The 24,936-nt window shown below is 43.6% G+C and overlaps 2 protein-coding genes, 1 long non-coding RNA gene and 1 pseudogene across 4 annotated transcripts; 2 read left to right on the top strand and 2 right to left on the bottom strand.

The window, feature by feature from the left end:
- Positions 1 to 1,612: 1,612 nt before the first annotated feature.
- LOC139024561 (HAUS augmin-like complex subunit 3) lies at positions 1,613 to 3,058 on the bottom strand (annotated as a pseudogene).
- A 1,174-nt stretch (positions 3,059 to 4,232) lies between these two features.
- On the top strand, positions 4,233 to 9,531 carry LOC112071573 (prostaglandin reductase 1-like). 2 transcript variants are annotated; one of them, XM_024139015.2, is made up of 10 exons: positions 4,233 to 4,306; positions 5,002 to 5,126; positions 5,263 to 5,308; positions 5,519 to 5,578; positions 6,311 to 6,478; positions 7,381 to 7,537; positions 7,707 to 7,823; positions 8,079 to 8,184; positions 8,741 to 8,859; positions 9,220 to 9,531. In XM_024139015.2, exons 2-10 carry the CDS (start codon positions 5,021 to 5,023, stop codon positions 9,328 to 9,330), a joined length of 990 nt encoding a protein of 329 aa, XP_023994783.1. In that variant the 5' UTR covers positions 4,233 to 4,306; positions 5,002 to 5,020; the 3' UTR covers positions 9,331 to 9,531. The 2 variants fall into 2 exon arrangements, with proteins under 2 accessions (XP_023994783.1, XP_023994782.1); XM_024139014.2 differs by having other exon boundaries at positions 4,292 to 4,382.
- A 1,132-nt stretch (positions 9,532 to 10,663) lies between these two features.
- Positions 10,664 to 15,523, top strand: LOC112071572 (thioredoxin). The gene is made up of 5 exons (XM_024139013.2): positions 10,664 to 10,778; positions 11,705 to 11,809; positions 12,876 to 12,941; positions 14,803 to 14,868; positions 15,087 to 15,523. The coding sequence occupies exons 1-5, from the start codon at positions 10,755 to 10,757 to the stop codon at positions 15,150 to 15,152; spliced, it is 327 nt and encodes a 108-aa protein (XP_023994781.1). The 5' UTR covers positions 10,664 to 10,754; the 3' UTR covers positions 15,153 to 15,523.
- Positions 15,524 to 16,990: 1,467 nt separating this feature from the next.
- LOC112071571 (uncharacterized) lies at positions 16,991 to 22,845 on the bottom strand. The gene is made up of 2 exons (XR_002894136.1): positions 22,763 to 22,845; positions 16,991 to 17,291 (listed from the first exon to the last, which is right to left on the bottom strand). It is a non-coding gene; the product is annotated as an uncharacterized lncRNA (long non-coding RNA).
- Between the last annotated feature and the right edge of the window lie 2,091 nt (positions 22,846 to 24,936).

Here is a 24,936-nt window from a genome sequence, read left to right as displayed (position 1 = left end):
TGATTTTCACTCCAGTGTTAATCTGCTAAATTGTAATTATTCGATTTATTGCCTACCTCTATGCCTTTTGCCACACATTGTAATAGATTCTCTTTTTTCTACCATGTTATTGACTTGTTTATTGTTTACTCCATGTGTAACTCTGTGTTGTCTGTTCACACTGCTTGCTTTATCTTGGCCAGGTCGCAGTTGCAAATGAGAACTTGTTCTCAACTAGCCTACCTGGTTAAATAAAGGTGAAAAATAAAAAAATTAAAAAAATCTAGTCATGTCAAATACATAAATTAGTGCCAAATGAATTTATTTAAATTTACTGATTTCCTTATGAACTGTAAGTAAAATCCTTGAAATTGTTGCATGTTGCATTTATATTCCTCCACCACTTTGTTCAGCAGCCTGGAGTCCAGGTGGAAGTAGACGTACAGTTCCTCTCTCGCCTGAGGAGGGCGCTGTGGTCCGCTGTGGTGATTGGCTGTTTTCTCATCTCTTAACTCCGCCACTGCCTCCGCAACATTGTTCTCAACACCAATATGCTGGTTAACTTTGCTATTATGCACATAGTAACATGGTCTAGGAATAGGCACCAATTCAACAGCGCACTGATGTGTTTCAGAACTGCGGACAGCGACCACTTTCCAACACTGGAGAAAGCGAATTTGTTATAAAATATTTAAAAAATATTTGTGTTGCACAATTGTTCTTACATAATATAACCATATACAATTTCAGTGGCACGTCTTAGACTGATGGACTGTGCCATCCCCACGGCATCCACAATCGAACAGTCCACAGCACGAATTATATATATATATATTTTCTACTGCTCGACTAAAGACATTTCAGTCGACCAACAGCCTATCGACTAAACAATCGACCATTCGACTAAAATGGGGTCAGCCCTAGTCTGCATCATGATCAAAAACAGCATTTGTGCATTACAAAACAAACTAACTGTACCTGCTCCTGTCTGAAGGTATAATACTCCTGTCTGGAGGTATAGTACTCCTGTCTGGAGGTATAGTACTCCTGTCTGAAGGTATAGTACTCCTGTCTGGAGGTATAGTACTCCTGTCTGAAGGTATAAGTACTCCTGTCTGAAGGTATAGTACTCCTGTCTGGAGGTATAGTACTCCTGTCTGGAGGTATAGTACTCCTGTCTGGAGTATAGTACTCCGTCTGGAGGTATAGTACTCCCGTCTGGAGGTATAGTACTCCGTCTGGAGGTATAGTACTCCCGTCTGGGAGGTATAATCTCCCGTCTGGAGGTATAATACTCCCGTCTGGAGGTATAGTACTCCCGTCTGGAGTATAGTATCGTTGAGGTATAGTACCCCCGTCTGGAGGTATAGTACTCCCGTCTGGAGGTATATACTCCCGTCTGGAGGTATAATACTCCGTCTGGAGGTATAGTACTCCCGTCTGGAGGTATAATACCCCGTCTGGAGGTATAGTACTCCCGTCTGGAGTATAGTACTCCCGTCTGGAGGTATAGTACTCCCGTCTGGAGGTATAATACTCCCGTCTGGAGGTATATATCCCGTCGGAGGTATAATACTCCCGTCTGGAGGTATAGTACTCCCGTCTGGAGGTATAATACTCCCGTCTGGAGGTATTAGTACTCCCGTCTGGAGGTATATACTCCCGTCTGGAGGTTATAACTCCCGTGCTGAAGTGTATACGTATCCTGTCTGAAGGTATAGTACTCCTGTCTGGCCAGCTGCAGGTCCAGGTCTCCCCTAACCACAGGCAAGTTGAGCAGCCTGGTGCGTTGCCTCAGAGCCGCTGTAGAGGCCCCTGGAGGAGAGATTCTAGATCAGCCCCCACGCCCTGAAGCTCACGCCTGGACAAGGCCTCACGCGCCTGGAGAGAGGAGGTATTGGTGGTGGTGCCATGTGAGAGGAGAGAGGGAGAAGTTAGAGTTAATATGCAACTCTCATGAACCATCCAATGCCCACTGCCCTTACCAACATGTTATATAGTGATACCAATAATTGCAATAAAAAGGGCATTCCAAAAGGTTATACGATAAACAATTTCAAAACAGGTGCCTTACCTTGGTGAATGACCGCAGGTTCTCAGTGATCCACCCCAGCCCGGCCCTGGCTCGCTCTTCCTCTGCCCTGGCCTTGAACAACTGGTGCAGGACCACAATCTGACCCCACTGGAGCCTGGCCATCTCACTCCTCTGCTCCACCACTCTTTTTCCATCCTTCTCTTTTATCTCATCCCCCTCTCCATCTCCGCAGAGGCTGAGGTCCAGGAACTGGAAGCGTTCTGAGCAGGAGGTCTCCACCATGTCGGTGATGCCCTGGAAGAACTGGTGCCGGGTGAGGGTGGCCAGGGCCTTGGTGTTCAGCTCCTCCTGGTGGAGATAGTGCTCCAGAGATAGCTGGGAGAACAGGACAGGAGGCCCTAGTGGGTGGGTACTGAGGGCCGAGGCAGCAGCCTCTCCCTGGGTCTTTCCTTCCTTGGAATCTGGGTCTACTTTGAGGTAGGATCCTAGTTTCCTCACCTCGTCCGTGAAGGTCTGTAGTGCGGCATTTGTCCCTGCATTCTCCGTCCCCAGCGCCYCGTTGGCATCCTTCAGCCTGCCATTGGCCGCATCCTGCTGGGCGGCTAATCGGAGCGCAGCGTCAGCCCAGGGGGTGGCGAGCACCTGGAGCTTCTTGTGGCGCCACTGTTTCAGCTGCATCTCCTTTTTCAACACTACTAGCTCCGCCTCTAGATCTTCCACGTTCACCTCGTCCTCCGTCAAGGATGAAAAAGATGAGGAAGGGTGGACCACGCTACTTGCAGCCGCAGGCATACAGGTGTTGAGGACTTCGCCCGGGGCAGCCTGATCAAATATGGGCTTGATGGAGTCACCTTAAAGGCCCGGGCCTCCTCTGGGGTGAGGACGTTGCCCTGGTTGAGGGTGCGGCATACAAAGCGAAGGAGGTGGAGGTTTTCCGAAGCGCAGGCAAACAGCCAATCAAACTCAGAGCCCTTCAGGGATAGGGTGCCCGGATAACCTAACCGACCAAGCACATCCACGAACTGACCGCTGTCTAACATGACGACAGCACCCTACCACAGATAGAACAATGAGACAGATATTTCACCGATGTATAAATGTGAAGCATACGCTTGGCGTTTCCACTCACTACCAAATATGGTAGTGAGAGCAGTGTGGGAGAAGATGGAACGAAGATAGAACATTTTCTCATCAATGAAATATTTGATCTCAATACAGTTTTCTGTTCCCAAAAATAGAATCTCTTACAAACAGATTGGACTAAGTTTCATTGACTTTACCATTTGCCAAAGTAAAAAAATATATATTGCATTGTTTAAAAGGAGTACAAACGCTAACTGAGTTTGGTTCCTGGAATGAGGGGTAAACTCTCAGTTTTAGCAATTTCTAATATGAAATCTAAAGGACCTAGAAATTGTCAGGATGAAAGCTTCTCCGCCCTGATGATCGTGTAGTCAGTCAATAATCTCCATCGTTCGGTAGGTCACGTTAATCAGGAGGCGTGGATTTGAAACAAATCACAACGGCTGGATAACGGCATTATTGAGTTGAGCGTTGAAGAAATGTTTAACCAAATGTAGTTTGTTTGTGAACTATAACTCCGGTGACACAAACTGTCAACTTTACAGCCTAGTAAGATCAGAAATTGTTTCACATAATTAACTAGCTAACGTTACTGTAAACTCGCTAGCCACATTCTAACGACTGAGGTCCGTGAAGTGAATAGCTGCATCAATTCTGAAGCAATTTGTCCACCGATATTTTACATTGTTCATTTCTTCTTTTTCAACTGGTAGGAAGCGGCTACTAAAGCGAAATGCGCGCTCTCTCATCCATCTTCTTTGGGGTTATTTGCGAACTACACGCAACAAATGTATTGTCGCCAGCAACTGGACGGAAGAAAAGTAAATTACACTACGGGGAAGAGAAATGTAACATTCATCCACACAAACTACGAAATAATAACAAATATATACTTCAGTCGCTCGAAACCTCAAATCCCATGTTCAGGGTCTGGGGCCTGATATGGTTGGACCACACACGTCACTAATCCATGTAGCTCATCAAATGTTAAACGCATAAATTGTTCAACTAAAGAAACAATATCATTAGGATATTTCTTGATTTCTTTTTCAATTAGCCCCGTACCGTTTATCACRATTGCTACAAAGCGACAGTCGCGCTCTCAACATTACGTTCTACGTCACGCGATGGGGATCCGCTAAACAACTTTTTCAGCCAATGAGAAAGTAGTCGAGCCTACCTGCCCACGCTCTTTTTTAACGTTTCTAGGTACGTTTTGATATTTCTTTCATTCTGCATGGAGAACAGTGACCTAGAAGTGTGATTTGTTTATACGTTATTCGAGGTGAGTTTTGCTGGACAAGGTATGGCATTCAAACGCATTGATAGAGAGAAATGCTTATTTAACTCGTTTCATCATCTGTTGTGGTGGTGGTCGACAGACCCCTATAAAGTTGGCTTGCACGGTATTCATTTGGCATCAATGCACAGCACTCGGCTAGGTTCTGCAAGTCCTTTATCTAGCTAACCTAGTGCTGTGGGATAAATGTGAATTTTGCTATTCTAAATAGCAGCCTACTGTAGGCTACTATAGTACTGCAAATCAATGCATGCTTGTTTTTGCTGGCACAATACTCTTTACTGCACAGACTGCCGTGGCCATGCTTACCAGCTGATCAACAATCTTTGAATAACATGCATCCTTTGTTGAAGTACAGTAGTTTCTCGTCATCCTGTTATGATATAAGCATCTGGGTGTTAAATGTATCTATTGCATTTCTAGCTTTATTTTATATCTCAACCTACAGTTTTAGTTTGCTCTAGTTTAGAGCTGCCTATCAGTATGCATGACATGTTGCTACATTCAGGATGCACAAGTAGAAACGGTTCCAAGGTTATCTTTGGCGAGGAGTTATCTTTAGTTGTATTGAAAGCAAGTAAGTAAATCATATATTATTTCACAGTTGTCCAAAGCAAAGAGCCATGGTTCAATCCAAGACCTGGGTCCTGGCCCGTCACTTTGAAGGATTCCCGGAGGACAGCAACTTTGAGCTGAAGCTGGAGCAGCTGCCAGAGCCTAAAGATGGAGGTAACAAACCTGTGGGGATGAGCTCATCACATTGACTTAGATCATCTGGACCAGTACTTGCACTGAGTACAAGATTCCTGCACCTGACTGAAGCTGATATGAGTGATGCCATACGTTGTTGTTCTGTCTGTTTCAGAGGTGCTTCTCGAGGCACTGTTTCTCAGTGTGGATCCTTACATGAGGTAGGGGAGAAAAGTCAAAGAAAAAGGGGACGGGGTTGGATTCCCCTAACATGTGCCATTTAGGTCATGTTTCATGTAATGTGATATCTGTAAGGAAAAGGATATGTTGTTATTCACTGAACAGTTTTGACTTTGCTCAACCACAGCTCTTCAGTATATTTCAGTACAGAAACCATCTCATCTGATTAGTTCCTCTGTGGTTGTTTCCAGACCGTTCAGCCGACTGCGTATGAAAGAGGGGGGAGTGATGATCGGAACTCAAGTGGCCAAGTAAGAAAAATAAGCAAGTCCGCTTCCAAATGGCACCCTATTACCTACATAGTGCACTAGTGGGCCCTGGTCAAAAGCAGTTCACTATGTAGGGAATAAGTTGCCATTTGGGATGCAGGACAAAGTTAACTGCCTTTCATCTACCATGAGAGGACATGCATGCCTGCCGTTTACTGCAAGAGAATCGGTCCTGCACCTGTTATTCATTTCCGAGGCAGTAGATTATCATTCGTGACTGCAGTTGTAAGAGAACAAATTGAATGCACTTGGCAGTGTGTTCTGAGTTTCCGTTCCTGCCACAAGTGAATGGTTCAATGTGTTTTCACAGACAAAGTTTGTTATTGAGAGTGAGTCTGTCTGGATAAGTACACAGAACCAAATGACTCTCCCCTGCTTTCACTCTCTCCCCAGGGCTTTTTAAGTTATTTTACTGAGTTTATATCCTTGAATACTGTCATTAAAGTATCTTTGTGAATGTGTACAGATTGTTTTGGAATTTCCGAAGGCTTCCATTGACATTTCATATGTATTCAAATTAGTCTCTAGATAAACAATTTAGCAACCACTGAGGGTGGTTGACGTAATCCCAGATTAAACCTTCTCTGTGACTAGAAACACTTTCAGTTGGAGATTCTTCGTTAGGCATACTTTAGGATCTGTGTCTTCTGAGTATGATCAACTGTCTGATAGTTAATTCAGTTTGTTTATTTGTTTGCGCGTGTGGTTTTCTAGGGTGATCCAGAGCAACAACTCAACCTTCCCAATTGGGTGCCATGTGGTTGGTAGATGCGGCTGGAGGACACACACTGTGTCTGATGGGACAGGCCTGACACGCCTTCTGTCTGACTGGCCACAGGAGGTCCCCATGTCCCTGGCTCTGGGGGCCATCGGCATGCCTGGGTAAGGAATGGGGGACTTCCTGAGCGCCAGTGGCTTCTATTTTGGGGTAAAAGTCTCAGAAATCCCGGTCCGAGGGCAACAGCACTCGTACAGAATGTCAGAACATTGTTAATGTGGGAGGCAATCCGTCTGCCTAGGGAGAATAGTAAAAAAACAAGAGTTCCTATGCCATGTATCACCACTGCCCACAAAGTGTGGAACATTTTATGTTTTCAGGCCAGAAGAAGGGCCTGGGTAAGGAGGAATGCTAACAGTTAATTCTGTCAGCTAAATGTTGGAGCTAGTGTTGGAGAATTTGCAGCACAGCTGTTTCATGACAGATTAAATGTTGACCTCAAGTCTGCCAGGAAGAACGTGTGTATGTTTTCCTTTGAGGTTGATAAAACAAAGATTTGGGCCACAGATGTCTCCGGTCACCATTTACAGTCCTGTTCCGCTGAACTCTAAACCGTTTGAATGAGTCATAATTCAGATGAACATCCATCTGATGCTACTGCTTGTGTTTTTAAGTATCTAAAAAGCTTTATTTTGACGGTGAAGAATTATATGGGAGAGACAGGCAAGGAGGAGAGAAAGGTTGAGGCGGGGGTTGCCCTCACGACCATTGGGGTTGTACATGTGTGCTTTCTGATGGGAGTGTTCCCACTGGACCACATGGGTGACACATCTATGGTTAAACTTCTTATTAAAGAGCTCTCCCTCTGGTGCTCTGACTACAGGCTGACAGACCTTATGTGGTCTCCAGTGTTGTCTCTGCTGTTTGATCACTCTTTAAACAGTTTCAATATATGGAATCACAACTCTTTGTCTGGGGGTTTGAGAATTTAAAAACTTTGAAAGACAAATGACTGTATTCAATGGACTATAAAGTTGTATTTTATTCTATTGTAATCTGATTGTAGGTTAACAGCCCTGTACGGTCTGGAGGAGGTGCTGGGGCTGCAGGCTGGAGACACCCTCCTGGTGAACGCTGCAGCTGGGGCTGTGGGCTCCGCTGTGGGCCAGATCGCTAAGATCAAGGGCTGCAGGGTGGTGGGCTCCACCGGGTCTGACGCCAAGGTAAGAATGAAAAAGGGATTTGAATGAAAGACTGGGAGGCAAAAATGCAATGGTCATCATCTGTTTCTTTGTCTTTATCCTTTGATTAAAATAGGGGGCAGCACTTGATTGTTTCATTTTCTTTTCCATAACTTTTTTGCTTATTCATTTTCTCTTTTCCGACACCAAGGTGGCCTTCCTCAAGGAGCTGGGCTTCGATGAGGCCTTCAACTACAAAACAGTCAGCTCTCTGGAGGAGGCCCTGAAGACTGCCTCACCTGACGGATACCACTGCTTCTTTGAGAACGTAGGTTATATAGTAGTTATCAAGTATTTGGTTCTAGTAAAGTATTTATATAAAGTGTAATTAAGTAGTTTTATAATAATTCACTCTGATACTTGTAATATTGTTAGATATGGCTGCTACTTTTTAGTTATAAAGTAGTATTTCACTCTGGTTTTAATATCATTAGACATATATATAGTGTCGGACGCTATCAGTGTTTTGTAATGGGTATTTCATCCTAACATATTTACCTGGATATAACTTACGTTTTCATAGGTGGGAGGCCCTTTCTCTAGTGTGGCCATCCCTCAGATGAAGGAGTTTGMAAGGATAGCCTTGTGCGGGGGCATCTCAACATACAATGACACCACTCCACAAACAGGTCTGCTCTCGCTCTCTTTTCTTACAGAGATGCACATTTAAAGAACCCATTCAAATATACACAACTCTACATTGCATAACTCTCTAATTTGTGTTACCTTTATTATATGCTGTGAGTGTTGAGATTGTGCGCTGACTGTGCTCATTTCACTATTCCACTAGAGGGCGCCATTAGCCAGTATTACACTCAGAATGCTGTCACCAGCTGAATGTTTCATTCAGTGGAGGCTGGTGGGGGAAGCTAGAGGCGAACAGTCTCATTGTAATGTCTGGGATAGAATAAATGGAACGGTCCATTTATTCCATTTATGCCATTCCAGCCATTACAATGAGCCTGTCATCCTATAGCTCCCCCCACCAGCCTCCTCTGGTTTCATTACATAAAAATGAATTAAGAAGCATATTGGATCTTTGTTTTCCTTTGCCTATATGGCACACTCTATAATCTCTTTCCTCATCTTGCTTTTCCTTTCTCTCTCTCTTACTCTCAATATCTCTCATCGCTCTCATTTRCTCTCACTTTCTTTCACTTCTTTCGCTCCCCCTCTCTCGGACAGGTCCCTACCCCCAGCTGACCATGATCTTTAAGCAGCTGAAGATGGAGGGCTTCCTGGTGGGCAGGTGGGAGCATAAGAACCAAGAGGCTCTGAGGAGACTGATGGCCTGGAAGAGGGAGGCAAGTACAGTACTGAGGATAAAAAGTAGCCTGAAATCCAGACCTGTTTTGTGCTAACATTACACTCCTTGTGCTCTGACATGTTTGGCTTATGACATGGAATACAAGGAGTGGAATGTAAGCACAAACAGACTGGTACCCAGGGTACATAAAAACTGTCTGAAGTTGAGAATCATGAAAATGCTGTATTGGGTAACAATTTCAGGACACCATGTTTTACATATTGTATAGATGTCTGTTAGCTGTACACCCTGTTATTCTAGTAAGCCTTCATCTCATTTCGAGCTATTCATATTTACAATATGAAATGTCTGACTATCAGAGATTTTAGACCTGTTAATGTTATGTTTTTATCCACAGGGGAAACTGCAGTGTCGTGAGCATGTCACTGAAGGCTTTGAGAACATGCCTGCTGCCTTTATGGGAATGCTGCAGGGAGACAATATTGGAAAAGCCATTGTTAAAGTTTAGATGGCTTCAATGGATACTCTATCATAGAATTAGAATTCATGGAACATTCCCATAGGAACGCCAAACTATAACCATGACATTGCATTCTGGAATCATTTTTCTATAGTGCATTCATAGCACAACCTTATTATATACACATCATAGTCCGTCCTTGAATCCAAATGTTTACTCTGTATGAAGTATTAAAGTCTTTTTATGGCTTTTATTGTCTGACTTCAATGTTTTACTCACAAATCAGATTCAAATGAATTGATAGTGTTTCGTAGGCGACCAAGTAGTAATTTAGTAATGGCAAGATGTGCATCGCCACACTGTACCACAGACCTAGGTTGTTCTGTCTTATTGCAGACTATAGCTCTAAAAATAACTCTGCTCATAATTAATGCTTCTCATCTCCTTGAAAGCAGGAAGAAAGTGCTTTGTTCATTAGGCACCAAACGGTAGTAAAAAGGTCTAAAAAAGGGAGGTACTACCTGGAATTGTCCAATAAGAAATGTTCCTTTTCCATTTGAAAACATTTACTACGGTGTGCCCTAATGAATGTGAGCCAGGGCTTTGAAGCTCCTGTGCTCCTACGCTGTCATTGAGTGGATCCAAAACAATAGTGTAAGGTCTATCACCCCGTAGCTGTCTACAACATCCCTTTGTTTGATATGAATGAGACGTCTTTATTTTTAGTTACTGATTTGAATTTCAGTAGAGCTCAGGTGACAAGATGTTCGTTTCTGTAATAAGACAAACCTCATGGTGAGAGCCTGTCATGTACATAACCATGGACCACCATGAGGAAGGAAGGAAAGCATGAATCATACCAATAATGTCATCTGATGGGACTATTACAATGTATTTGATGCATTCAGATCACGTTGGTCCATCAATCCACAGAATAAATTACTTTCTCATTGGATTTGAATGTTCAGTGTAATTACTTTCCCAGCTCCAATGCTATTTGACCCTGCTTCTTGACTCATCGGTTCTCTCAACCAATCCCCTGCTGGTTCTGTAGTAAACCAGGAATTTGTCAAGTCACCGTGACTTGTGGAATAAACTATTGTACATGTTGCCTACACAATATGCAGCATTCATATAGTCAAACCAATTGTGGTACCTTTTGATTCATTCCAGAAAATACTATGTTCAAGTATTCGATGTATTTGAATGACCCAAGTCATTTGCAGTCTTGAGAAGTAGCTTAATCTACACATAAAATATGAAAATGTATTATTTGCGTTTCTTGAAGCAGGTGCTACAATGTTTCTATTGTCATCCCCGTCAAGCAGTTGGCTCGTGGATCGCCCACGAGGGGCAGGGCTTATGCGCGGCTTTTATAAACCCGGSGGCGTCACTTCACACACTGAAAGCCGCTTGCTGTCACAGGAGCTTAGTATTGTGTTGTAACAGACCGCCAATAAACCACCATCAACATGATTATCGAAATTGAAGATAAGGTAAGACATGTTTTTACTTCGTGCATAGCTCTTTTGATTGATCGTCCGACTCAGTTTGGGGGTTTTGAAGCGTTTATAACGTTGCGCCTGAACATTCCTAATATGCAACTAACTGGCCAGGCTTATCTGGACTACCTCTAACTTGCTGGCTACCGTCCCGGTTAGTGTTGTATGTAGCTATTTAATGTGTAAATTCCAGATAACCTGGACTTTAATGGGTTGTGTTGCATCATCATGGTTGCAATGTTATGTGGAGCAGATGGAATCAGTCCCGGGCAGTGATGTGTATAAACCCTGGATRGGCAGTTATGTATTGACCGTTAAGAGGTTTTGAAGCCACTGGTCGTCCATGTTGGCACTCCCCGGTAGGAACTCTTTCATAGGATTTAATGCAATTCTACAGTATTTAAAGGACAAAATGACAGGTATTTAAGTTGTAGTAGGGACAGTAACATAAGTAATCTGAAAACATACTTTAAGGAATGTATGTTTAGTTCAGATTGTATAATTTGAAAGTATGCATTTAGGTGTGTGTAATAATATAATAAATGTGTCAAACAAATGTAGACATGAATAAATGCATTTCAATAGCTTCCTAAATATGTTTTACAATGTGAGGGAGGGCCAAGCTGGAGGTATGATGGCTGCAACACAGTGCCCCCTGTCAATCATCGTGTGTGTGTGTGTGTGATAGTCTACCAAAGTCCTGTTCCTGCCTCAAACGGGTTAAGGTTGGCGCTAAACAAGGTCCTATAAACCACTAGCATGTTCATATCAACCAATAAAGTATTATATTCTTATGATGCCAGACATTGTTGATGGCCAATAACATATTCTATGTTTGTCATTCTCATTGTGGATGGACAATGTGTTCTGTAGGCTCTTCCTCACAGTTTATTAATAAAGTATTCTCTAATGTTCTGTAGGATACCTTCTTCAGTGCCCTGAAGGAAGCAGGAGACAAGCTGGTGGTAGTAGACTTCACAGCCTCCTGGTGCGGCCCCTGCAAGAACATTGCACCCTTCTTCAAAGTGAGTGGTCCAACACTCAACTTCTCTAGCTTAGCTGTACCATTACTCACGCGGGGAGGTTCTTCTGATTAGTTTATGATCTTGTTCTAGGGCCCGTATTTATAAAGCATCTTAGATTTGGAGTGCTGAGCTAGGATCAGTTCTCCATTTTTAGATCATAATCAATATGATTACAAGGACAGGGTGGATCTGTTACTAGATCAGCTCTCCCACTGAGATGCTTTATGAATACAGGCCCAGTTGTGCCTAGTCTAGTTAAGATGCACCCTGCTAGCTGTCAGATGGTCTCCTGTGAGAGGCCTCATGCCAAGTAGGGGGAGTCTGAAGGGGTTGGTTGGTCTGAGCCAGAGATATTATGGAAGAAAAAAAACTGTGTGCAAACCCTATTCCCTACATAGTATACAACTTTTGACCAGGGCCCATAGGACTCTGGTCAAAAGTAGTGCCATATATAGGGAATAGGATGCCATTTAGGATGTAGCCTGTGTTGTGGTGGCCATGTCGTCTTGGCAACCATCGAGAAGTGAAGAGCCCTTAATATAGACTGTAAACAAAATGCTAATGAACAATTCTGAGATGATCAGTCATAAGCCCACTGAGGCAGAGCAGGGTTGTTAAGTAGGGCCTTGCCGTAAACTATTTAAAACGAAAAACTGGGTCAATACTCGCATTACGTAGCATTCAAGTGGAGATGTGAATCAACCTATGGTGTGTGTCCTCCATCAATCCCCCTTGTATGGTATGTCTCTATCTAGACGGACAGTACTGGGTCAATAATAGACAGGTGGATACATGAGCTGCTGTGTCTGACTCATCTGGTTGAGTTAATGGTTACAAAATTCCCAAGTTTTACAGAATCCTCCTGGTGTAGGATTCTGGATTCCCCCCTCCCCTCCGGTTCCGGGAATCTTCGAACCAGGATTTCTGGAAAACCTGGAGATTTTGGGGAAGCTAATAGAATTTTGGAATCCTAGTTTAGCCAGCAGTACACTGCTAGGCCTGTTTTCCCATTGGGGCTGTCTTGCTGACCCTTGACCTTTAACCTGTGCTCTCTGCTCCTCTACAGGGGCTGTCGGAAAAACCAGAGAACAAGAATGTGGTTTTCCTCAAGGTGGACGTGGACGAGGCAGCGGTGAGTCAGTTGTGTGTGTGTGTGTGTGTTCCACAAACATTGAACAACTGTTAATTGTTCTTGTTGAAAGTGCTTGGGCATTATGTACTGAACGTTGAAGTGATGAAATGGGACGTTATCAGATTGTCTGTGAATTAGTACTAACAGTCCAGTTGGTGTATTTGAATACAGATAACTCTTTGTAAAGATGGATTTCTTGCCTAACATTGACTAGACCTCATGTATGTAGATCTATTGGGAAACACCACGAGGCTATCTCTTGAAGTACAAGACTCGAGAGAATACTTTGGTTAGGAAAGTGGGGTCAGTAGAAGAGCCGGCTGTCTGGCTGGCAGTTTTCAGGTGAAAGGTTACTATCCAATTGTGTGACTTTGTTGCATTGAGCTGGGGTTGCTGTGGCGACGGGAAGTGGCTTGGCGGTGGGTGTTTTTGTACAGTCAGACACTGGGTTGCTGTGGTGACGGGAAGTGGCTTGGCATTGGGTGTTTTTGTACAGTCCAGACACTGGGTTGCTGTGGCGACGGGGAAGTGGCTTGGCGGTGGGTGTTTTTTGTACAGTCAGACACTGGGTTGCTGTGGGCATGGGACGTGGCTTGGCGTTGGGTTGTTTTTGTACAGTCCAGACACTGGGTTGCTGTGGCGACGGGAAGTGGCTTGGCGTTGGTGTTTTTGTACAGTCCAGACACTGGGTTGCTGTGGGCGATGGGGAAGTGGCTTGACGTTGGGTGTTTTTGTACAGTCAGACACTGGGTTGAACCCATCAGTCAGTTATTATCTCAGCTGTCTGTGTTGGGTCATATAGTAATGCAGTCATGTAGACTACTGTGTGGCCGGGTGTACACAGAGAGGGGGAGGGGGGGTGGGTCCAAGACCTGCTCTTCTGCTTTTCCTGTTATATTATTACAGAAGGTTGAGGTGATTTGCCCAGTCAGGCAGGACAGGTTTGTCCTAAGGCCTTCCTTACTGGCTGATACTCAACCACATCAATGTGCTTTTTATAGAGGGAGCCTGTTTATTTATACTACTACTGTACCTTTTTAGCATGGTTTCTAATAGAACATAAAATAAATCATATGACAGGGATTTGAGAGGAATGGGAGATACAGTAGAGGAATGCTGAGGCAGAGGGCTCGTAGTGAGGACGACGGCTACTATTCTGAACTTTGAGTGGTGATCTTTCTGGCGCCCAGACCTGATGAAGCATCAAGTGTCTGCTACACAGAGTGGAAGAGAAGTCAGTGGCTATAAGAGTCAGGCTGGTTCCCAGACCTGATGAAGCATCAAGTGTCTGCTACACAGAGTGGAAGAGAAGTCCAGTGGCTATAAGAGTCAGGCTGGTTCCCAGACCTGATGAAGCATCAAGTGTCTGCTACACAGAGTGGAAGAGAAGTCCAGTGGCTATAAAGTCAGGCTGGTTCCAGACCTGATGAAGCATCAAGTGTCTGCTACACAAGTGGAAGAGAAGTCCAGTGGCTATAAGTCAGGCTGTTCCCAGACCTGATGAAGCATCAGTGTCTGCTACACAGTGGAAGAGAAGTCCAGTGGCTATAAGAGTCAGGCTGGTTTCCCAGATCCTGATGAAGCCAGTCCCAGTGTCTGCTGACACAGTGGAAGAGAAGTCCAGTGGCTATAAGAGTCAGGCTGGTTCCCAGACTTGCCCTCTACAAGATCATCAGCAGACTCTGTCACCATCATCTACCATCCTCTGTCCATCTCTCTCCGCTCAAGCCATGAACTGACCCTCTCCATCTTCATAGGATGCAGCGATCAAAGACTTGGCCTCTATTGGTTGATCTGTCATGATATATTGCTTGTTTGGTCTACGTTTGAATCACCCTTCACTCTGCCTCTCCTTCTATAGGATGTGGCCAAACACTGTGACATCAAATGCATGCCGACGTTCCATTTCTACAAGAATGAGAAAAAGGTGGGTATTTTCTTGTAGTTAATCTTTTCCTTTTTATAAATGATAATAAAATAATTAACACTTAACTGATGGTCGCTTTAGTTGATTTTCCTCTCGGACCAAAGACTGTATTATATTTAGTATAACAGTTGGCTGTAGCGCTGTACTAGCCTATGTTCTTGAACATTATTGTAGTACGTTGAAAGTGATATTAGAATTCCTTGTGGTGTCGTTCCCAGGTGGATGATTTCTCTGGGTCCAACGAAGCCAAACTGGAGGAGAAGGTCAACACTCTGAGGTCATGAGGAAGAGGCTGACACACATCTGCACTGACGCTGTACAAACGCCACCACCAACCGTCTTTAGACCAAACTCCCTCTTGAAGGAATAATTCCACTGTAGTKCAATTCCCTCCCGAAGGACAGATTCCACCATATGTACGACAAAACATTCAGTTTTAATTCAAAATTGTTTTTTTAAATTGTTAAATGTTAWTACTAAACCATGCCTCTAAATCCTCCAGTGTATCAGTCGTTCTTATTCAGGTCAAGAGTTTATCTCCATTTTTAAAAAGGCCCATAATATTTTAGGTGTTTTTATATATTAGAGCAATGCTGTTGGGATTTTGACTGTTCTGTTGAAGTGAGTTGATTCAATAAATTAAGATGAATGCTGACGTCTGGTATGAGTTTCCTAAATCTTTTTTGGGATGAGTTAATTGGACAAGGGACTCTTCATGGCGCAGTAGTCAACTGTATATTTAACTTTCTAGACTAGAATTGAGCATCCCATTTGCATGTTGTGTTTTATAGCCTGTTTATCTAGATTTAGTAGGTACGAAAGTATAGCTTAGAAATGTGTAGTCTTAAGATTCTATACATTCTAAAGCATCATGTATTGACTAGAAGGCCTCGTGTAGTAACTACAGTAAAGGGAGAGTGCTTTAAGGCCTAGATTCAGATCAAGCGATAGCCGACACCCGCATAGCTGACGTCTGAGGTGTAACTGCATTGGAGCGTCTTAGTCCTTGTCACGACGCCACACCCGTCCCAGTCGTGTTAGACTTTCAGAATGAAAAAGTCTAGGCTATATAGAAATTATGCACATAGTAAATGAAATTAGGATTTATCATCRTAATTGAAGTGTAGATTAGCCTACATCTCACATTCCAGTGTTTGAACTTGTAAACACAGGCTGCATTTGGATTTCACTTAATGTGATGCTGTGCAGCCAATGGCAATGTCCCCATTAGGTATAACGCCAGGAACCTCATGTGGATTTGGCAGCTCTAATGCAGTTCCACCTGAACGCCAAAACAACCTCTATGCAGATCTGATTGACTAGAGACCTAAGACGCAATCTAAAGCAACAATGACTCTCACTCTCTAGGGGAGAGGGGATGAACAAGGCAATTATAAGTTGGGGTTGATTAGGTGACAACAATGGTATATGAGCCAGACTGGGAATTTAGCCAGGACACCGGGGTTAACACCCCTACTCTTACAATAAGTGCCATGGGATCTTTAGTGACCACAGAGAGTCCGGACACCATTTTAACATCCCATCCAAAAGACAGCACCCTACACAGGGCAATGTCCCCAATCACTGTGATATTTATTTAGACCAGAGGAAAGGGTGCCTCCTTCTGGCCCTCCAACACCACTTCCAGCAGCATCTGGTCTCCCATCCAGGGACCAACCCTGCTTAGATTCAAAAGCAAGCCAGCAGTGGGTTGCYGGGTGGTATGCTGCTCGCACACTGATTCTAGAAGGATCATTAGGGAACTATAGTAAAGGCATGGAGAGACCCACTGCCGGCACCAGACATGCCTTAGCATCACAACACTCATCAGAGATTTTTTTTATTTCACCTTTATTTAACTAGGCAGGTCAGTTAAGAACAAATTCTTGTTTTCAATGACGGCCTAGGAACAGTGGGTTAACTGCCTTGTTCAGGGGCAGATGAGATACTAGTGGCGTTCCAGCCCAACTACATTGCAGACGCCTGCCAGATCTTGCAAACACTTAGGTGTTTAACACATCAGCTAATCATACGATATAGCAATCTGATGCCATTCACTTGCTCACATAGGCTTGGCTCTGAAATACATTGAGAAATATACAGTTGGAGTGAATGGAACCGATTCAGTTGTATTTTATGCTTTAATAAAAACGTGAGAATAGTTTACACATATACATTGGACAATCACATCGTTTTTACACATCATACCAGTATAGCAGCATATTTAATACTGTTAATTTTCTATATGAAAAAATACAGCTTTATTTTACAAAATGTATCTGTTTTGTTTCCCTGGGAGGGGTGGGGGACAGAATTCATGGTTTACAATTATGAAATAATTACACAAAATTCCCTTCATGGAGAGCAAAATCTTCTTTCACGTTGAATGGACTTAAATATTAAAATATCCTGTTTTCCTTTTCCTGTAAAGTTGAGAGAAAATGAAAAAGACTATTAGACTAAAATCATTTGTCATTTTCAAAACCTTTTACTTCTGGCTTGATATTTGAAATGTAGAAAACATTGCCATTAGTCCCGTAGTTATAAACTACTCGGTGCCTGTTTTGATCTGACTGTTGGGGTTTGTGAAAGCCCAGTTGGCTGTTTTCCCAGTGAGCATCACAATGGATGGATAGTGGCATCACAATGGATGGATAGTGGCATCACAATGGATGGATAGTGGCATCACAATGGATGGATATTTGCATCACAATGGATGGATAGTGGCATCACAATGGATGGATAGCCCTGCAGTGTGGCTCATGGTTTCCTCAACCAAATGGTTTTCTGCAGAGTCCAATCAGAAGTGAGAGAGAGGTTTTCTCATTCAGTTATATCTGTCAGCCTTGAGTTTTGCAGTACATTGGAATTAGAGTTTTTACCTGGAAAAACATTTCCTGACACTATCTTTAGCTAGATGTTCAGTCAGATTAGGAGAGCTTTCTCTGTTAGAGTGGTGCAGTCAACCAGATACTGTACATCGTCCCATTAAATCACATACAGAGCATTCGGAAAGTATTCAGACCCTTTCACTTTTTCCACATTTTGTTACGTTACAGCCTTGTCTAAAATGGATTAAATTGTTATTTCCCCTCATCAATCTACACACAATACCCTATAATGACAAAGTAACAAACAGTTTTTTACACATTTTTGCACATGTATATATATATATAAAAAACTGAAATATCACATTTACATAAGTATTCAGAGCCTTTACTCAGTACTTTGTTGAAGCACCTTTGACAGCGATTACAGCCTTAAGTATTCTTGGCTATGACACTACAAGCTTGGCACACCTGTATTTGGGGAGTTTCTCCRATTCTTCTCTGCAGATCCTCTCAAGCTCTGTCAGGTTGGATGGGGAGCGTCGCTGCACCGCTATCTCTAGATATGTTCGATCGGGTTCAAGTCRGGGCTCTGGCTGAGCCAGTCAAGGACATTCAGAGTCTTGTCCCGAAGCCACTCCTGCATTGTCTTGCCTYTGTGCTTAGGGTCGTTGTCCTGTTGGAAGGTGAACCGTCACCCCAGTCTGAGGTCCTGAGCACTCTGGAGCAGGTGTTCATCAAGGATCTCTCTGTACTCTGCTCCGTTTATCTTTCCCTTGATCCTGACTTGTCTCCCAGTCCCTGCCACTGAAAAACATCCCCACAGCATGATGCTGCCACCACCATGCTTCACCGTAGGGATGGTGCCAGGTTTCCTCCAGAAGTGACGCTTGGCATTCAGGCCAAAGAGTTCAATCTTGGTTTCATCAGACCAGAGAATGTTGTTTCTCATGGTCTGAGATTCTTTAGGTGCCTTTTGGCAAACTCCAAGCGGTCTGTCATGTGCCTTTTACCGAGGAGTGGTTTCCGTGTGCCCACTCTATCATAAATGCCTGATTGGTGGAGTGCTGCAGAGATGGTTGTCCTTCTGGAAGGTTCTCCCATCTGCACAGAGGAACTCTGGAGCTCTGTCAGAGTGACCATTGGGTACTTGGTCATCTCCCTGATCTAGGCCCTACTCCACCAATTGCTCAGTTTGGCCGGGCGGCCAGCTTCAGGAAGAGTCTTGGTGATTCCAAACTTCTTCCATTTAAGAATGATGGAGGCCACTGTGTTCTTGGGAACCTTCAATGCTGCAGAAATGTTTTGTTACCCTTCCCTATGTCGGTGCCTCGACACAATCCTGTCTCGGAGCTCAACGGACAATTATTTCGACCTCATGGCTTGGTTTTTTGCTCTGACATGCACTGTCAACTGTGGGACGTTATATAGACAGGTGTGTGCCTTTCCAAATCATGTCCAATCAATTGAATTTACCACAGGTGGACTCCAATCAAGTTGTAAAACCTCTCAAAGATGATCAATGCAAACAGGATGCACCTGAGCTCAATTTCGAGTCTCATAGCAAAGGGTCTGAATAGTTGTGTAAATAAGGTTTTTCTGTTTTTTATTTGTATGAAATTAGATAAAAAATCTTCAAACCTGTTTCCTCTTCGTCATTATAGGTTATTGTCATTGTAGGTTATTAATGAGGATTTTTATTTTATTTAATCCATTTTAGAATAAGGCTGTAAAGTAACAAAATGTGAAAAAATGGAAGAGGTCTGAATACTTTCAGAATGCACTGTATGTGCCCAGTTAGTACTGAACCTCTCTGTCCAGCCATACCTTGGCCCAACTCCAACAGACAGAGAGGGAGAGCTGAGACACAGACCTGGGTTCAAATACTACATGAAACCTTACAAATACTTTGAGTGTCTGCTCTAGCCTGCCAATAGTGCCATGGGCGGGTTTGCAGTTTTGGGARTATTCTATTGGTTGATTATGCCAGGCATGTTCAATCAAGCACTGCCGGTAAAGTATTTTCAATTATTTCAAATATTGTTTGAGCCTAGGTCTGGTGAGAGTGCCTCAATTTACAGAGAGATTGTATAGTAGGTCACTTTGTATTGCTGTACTATGGTTTCCTTCAAATGATGACACAGACACAAACTAGGCCTCATTCAGGATAAGGGGAAGAGAGGAGAGATAATGATTTCCTTATGAGCATTATTAATGTTATGATTTGTCATTCCTGACTAGAGATGTTCCTGACATATTTTGATCTGTGTGTGATCAAGTAGTACCGTACGGTCTGGTAGTACAGAGAGGTCTGGTAGTACAGAGAGGTCTGGTAGTAATGAGATGTGGTGTGATCAAGCGGTCTGGTAGTACAGAGAGGTCTGGTAGTTAACAGAGAGGTCTGGTTAGTCAGAGAGTTGTAATGAGTGTGTCGTGTACGAGAGGTTTGGTAGTCAGAGAGGTCTGGTAGTACAGAGAGGTCTGGTAAGATGAGGTGGTAGTATAGAGAGGTCTGGTAGTAGAAAGGAGGTCTGGTATAGGAGGTCTGGTATATAAGAGAGGTCTGGTAGTAAGAGAGGTCTGGTAGTACAGAGAGGTCTGGTATATAGAGAGGTCTGGTAGATAGAGGAGCTGATACAGAGAGGTCTGGTAGTAAAGAGAGGTCTGGTAGTATAGAGAGGTCTGGTAGTACAGAGAGGTCTGGTAGTAAGAGAGGTCTGGTAGTACAGAGAGGTCTGGTAGTACAAGAGAGGTCTGGTAGTACAGAGAGGTCTGTGGGTAGTACAGAGAGGTCTGGTAGTACAGAGAGGTTGGTAGTACAGAGAGGTCTGGTAGTACAGAGAGGTTGTGAGTATAAGGAGGTCTGGTAGTAAAGAGAGGTTGGTAGTAAAGAGAGGTCTGGTAGTACAGAGAGGTTTGGTAGTAAGAGAGGTTGTAGTACAGAGAGGTCTGGTAGTACAGAGAGGTCTGGTAGTACAGAGAGGGTCTGGTAGTACAGAGAGGTCTGGTAGTACAGAGAGGTCTGGTAGGTACAGAGAGGTCTGGTAGTACAGAGAGGGTCTGGTGGTATAGAGAGGTTGGTAGTACAGAGAGGTCTGGTAGTACAGAGAGGTCTGGTGGTACAGAGAGGTTGGTAGTAAGGGTTGGTAGTACAGAGAGGTCTGGTAGTAAGAGAGGTCTGGTAGTAAGAGAGGTCTGGTGTAAGAGAGGTTGGTAGTAAGAGAGGTCTGGTAGTCAGAGAGGTCTGGTAGTAACAGAGAGTCTGGTAGTAAGAGAGGTCTGGTAGTAGAGAGAGTCTGGTAGTACAAGGAGAGGTTTGGTCGTATACAGAGAGGTCTGGTAGTAAGAGAGTGTGGTGTACGATGTAGAGGAGGTCTGGTAGGTAAAGAGAGGTTGGTAGTACAGAGAGGTCTGGTAGTAATGAGAGTCTGTAGTAAGAAGGTCTGTGTATAGAGAGGGTCTGGTAGTACAGAGAGGTCTGGTAGTACAGAGAGGTCTGGTAGTACAGAGAGGTTGGTAGTACAAGAAGGTCGGTAGTACAGAGAGGTCTGGTAGTGAGAGGTCTGGTAGTAAGAGAGGTCTGGTAGTATAGAGAGGTCTGGTAGTAAGAGAGGTCTGGTAGTACAGAGATGGTGTAGTATAAGAAGGTCTGGTAGTAAGAGAGGTCTGGTAGTACAGAGAGGTCTGGTAGTACAAGAGAGTTGTATGGTAGTACAGAGAGGCTGGTAGTACAGAGAGGTCTGGTAGTACAGAGAGGTCTGGTAGATAGAGAGGTCTGGTAGTACAGAGAGGTCTGGGTAGTACAGAGAGGTCTGGGTAGTACAGAGAGGTCTGGTAGATACAGAGAGGTCTGGTAGTAAGGAGAGGTCTGGTAGTAAGAGAGGTCTGGTAGTAAGAGAGGTCTGGTAGTAAGAGAGGTCTGGTAGTACAGAGAGGTCTGGTAGTACAGAGAGGTTCTGGTGTAGTAAAGAGAGTCTTGGTAGTAAAGAGAGGTCTGGTAGTACAGAGAGGTCTGTTAGTACAGAGAGTCTGTGGTAGTAAGAGAGGTCTGGTAGTACAGAGAGGTCTGGAGTACAGAGAGGTTTGGTAGTACAGAGAGGTCTGGTAGTACAGAGAGGTCTGGTAGTAAGAGAGGTCTGGTAGTAAGAGGGTCTGGTAGTAAGAGAGGTCTGGTAGTAAGAGAGGTCTGGTAGTACAGAGAGGTCTGGTAGTAAGAGAGAGGTCTGGTAGTACAGAAGGTCTGTAGTAATAAGAGAGTCTGGTAGTATAGAGAGGTCTGGTAGTAAGAGAGGTCTGGTAGTAAGAGAGGTCTGGTAGTACAGAGAGTCTGGTAGTACAGAGAGGTCTGGTAGTAGGGTTGGTAGTAAAGAGGTCTGGTATAGACGGAGAGGTCTGGTAGTACAGAGAGGTCTGGTAGTACAGAGAGGTCTGGTAGTAAGAGAGGTCTGGTAGTACAGAGAGGTTGGTAGTAAGAGAGGTTGGTAGTAAGAGAGGTTGGTAGTACAGAGAGTTGGTAGTGTGTGTGGTGTGTGTGTGTGTGTGTGTGTGTGTGTGTGTGTGTGTGTGTGTGTGTGTGTGTGTGTGTTGTGTGTGTGTGTGTGTGGTGTGTGGTGTGTGTGTGTGTGTGTGTGTGTGTGTGGTGTGTGTGGTGTGTGTGGTGTGTGTTTTTTTTTTTCTAACTATTCTTGTGGGGACCAGAAGTCCTCCAAGAATAGTAAACAAAGTAATACAAAACTGGGGACATTTGTTAGTCCCACAAGGTCAAATGCATTTCTAGGGGTTTGGGTTAAGGTTAGAATTGTGTTGGGTTGAATTAAGTTAAATATTAAGGTTAGGAGCTAGGTGTTAGTTTAGGGTTAGGAGCTAGGTTAGGTTTAGGGTTAGGATAAAATTTGGTTTTTGGGTTAGGTTAGGGTTAGGTTAGGGTTAGGTAAGAGTAGGGTTAGGATTAGGGTTAGGTTAGGGTTAGGGTTTAGGGAAAATGGATTTTGAATGGACTGAATTGTATGTCCACAAGGTTAGCTGTACAATACTGTGTGTGGTGTGGTGTGGGGGGGGGTTGTCACCTAGCGCAGTCGTGCCCGCTCCACCCTGGACTGCAGTGACACCTGTTAGGCTGATGCACTCCACGTTCAGACAGGACGACGAGACACACTGTGAAACACACACAGTATACAACTGTAAAAATACAACATATATATACATACACACACAAGTCATACAACTGTAAACTGAATACATATTAAATCATTATACAACAACCACACACAACACAAAGTCAATACAACCGTAAACCATTCAACATATATACAGTACTGTACATATATGTACACACACACACACACACACACTGTCAATACAGCGTAAACCATTCAACATATACATATTCACCATAATTTGCAAATAAATTCATAAAATCTACAATGTGATTTCTGGATTTTTCTCTATTTTGTCTGATAGTTGAAGTGTACTATGATGAAAATTACAGGCCTCTTCATCTTTTTAAGTGGGAGAACTTGCACAATTGGTGGCTGACTAATACTTTTTGCCCCACTGTATATACATATACAACACACTCAGGTCTATCAGCTTTGCATCGACCAGAATATCCTAAGGCTGGAGGTTATTGCTTTGACCAGGGAAGCAACTCGTGTTTAGGAATTATATTTTCCTCCAGACAGCCTACCGACCGCTTGGAGGCATCTGCATGGTCCAAAAGCACACTGTTGCCTCGTTTTGTATAATTTATTTCCATATAAAACTGGGCGGGGACAAAAATGCATTTCAGAATGTGAAAGTTGCGCCCTGCCTTTGAGTAATGAGTAACAGGGAGAAGGTGTGGACACACACCCACACTTTCAGTAAGGGTCGAAGAACTCATCTACACGATTCCTCATAATAACAGATGTTTCTGGTAGAACATTGGTTCAGGCGAATGGCAATGCGGTCTTCCTCTGGGCAGAATAATTTGGTCCACCTTTTTCTAGGGAACACTATCAAACGGTGTTTTCCACATCCAATTTCTCCTGAAATGCATACAAACATTTATTTCAAACATAAAGAGGACCTAGGATAGGATAAAGTAATCCTTCTAACCCCCCCCCCCTTAAAGGAGTTAGATGCACTTTGTAAAGTGGTTGTTCCACTGGATAACATAAGGTGAATGCAAGACTGCAATTTGTAAGTCGCTCTGGATAAGAGCATCTGCTAAATGACTTAAATGTAAAATGTAATGATTGAACAGAAAAAGAGAAGAAAGGTATTCGTGGCTTCGTTTCAATATTTACTGCGTCAACAAATGATGTCATCATGTCTGAGAGAACCAAAGCACACTGGCATACTGTACAGTAGACATTATGTTGTCGCCACTCACTGACGAGGCCCTTCTAACTGCCCTTCGGGGATTAATAAAGTTGTATGGAATTGAATTGAACAGTATGCCTAACAATCCAAGAGGCTGTCTGTCTATAGGAAAGGATCATGTTTCAGTCCATGCTTCTACGATGATAGTAGTGGTTGCTTTGGACTCTGTTTAAGAGCAATGCCTGTCACTGCAAGCGCTCGGTTGTCACAGACGTGCATTACTACGGCAACAGTAGCCTACAGTATGACGCACGCTGACACAGAATGGATGGATAAGTACCTCGGATCATTCATTCTCTCCCTGATGTCACTTAAAATTCCCCCTTCACTCCTGTCCATATGTTTCCTCGATTCAGGAAACTAGGCAGACGTCACAAGTCACGACTTCACAGGAGAGCCATTTGAACGTCATTTTTTTTATCAAAATGCGTTTTTTGGCAGAAATGCCTTCTCGAACATATGAACTTTCATGTGACTTAATAACAAACGTTTATGCCATCTGTAAATACGAATAAAGTTGTTCAATTATGAGCCTAGTTGGTTTAGCCAAAGAGAAAGACAAGAACCTTCCCACTAGCCATGATGGGCTGAGATAATGAGTGGGCTGGACATATTGTRCTGCGGTGTAGCATCTCGGGTCTATAAAATGAGCTGCTCGTTATGCGTAGATAATCCTTTCTACTGCAGTTTTTCTCTGAAATATAAAGTTAGCATGGAGAACTGCAAATATGTTGCTACTGCTCTCAATAACATTGTTGCCGTGAATTTATCAGGTGCTATCGACAAAGGTCAGTGGGAGTAACAGGTTGCAATGTCTTGGTTTTATAGCTWCGATGCTCTGGAGTCTGACAAATCATTACCAGCCTAGAACACAATA

The sequence above is a fragment of the Salvelinus sp. IW2-2015 genome, unplaced genomic scaffold (assembly GCF_002910315.2).
Source record: "Salvelinus sp. IW2-2015 unplaced genomic scaffold, ASM291031v2 Un_scaffold1645, whole genome shotgun sequence".
Lineage (NCBI taxonomy): Eukaryota > Metazoa > Chordata > Actinopteri > Salmoniformes > Salmonidae > Salvelinus > Salvelinus sp. IW2-2015.
This window is presented reverse-complemented; position numbering and strand designations above follow the sequence as displayed.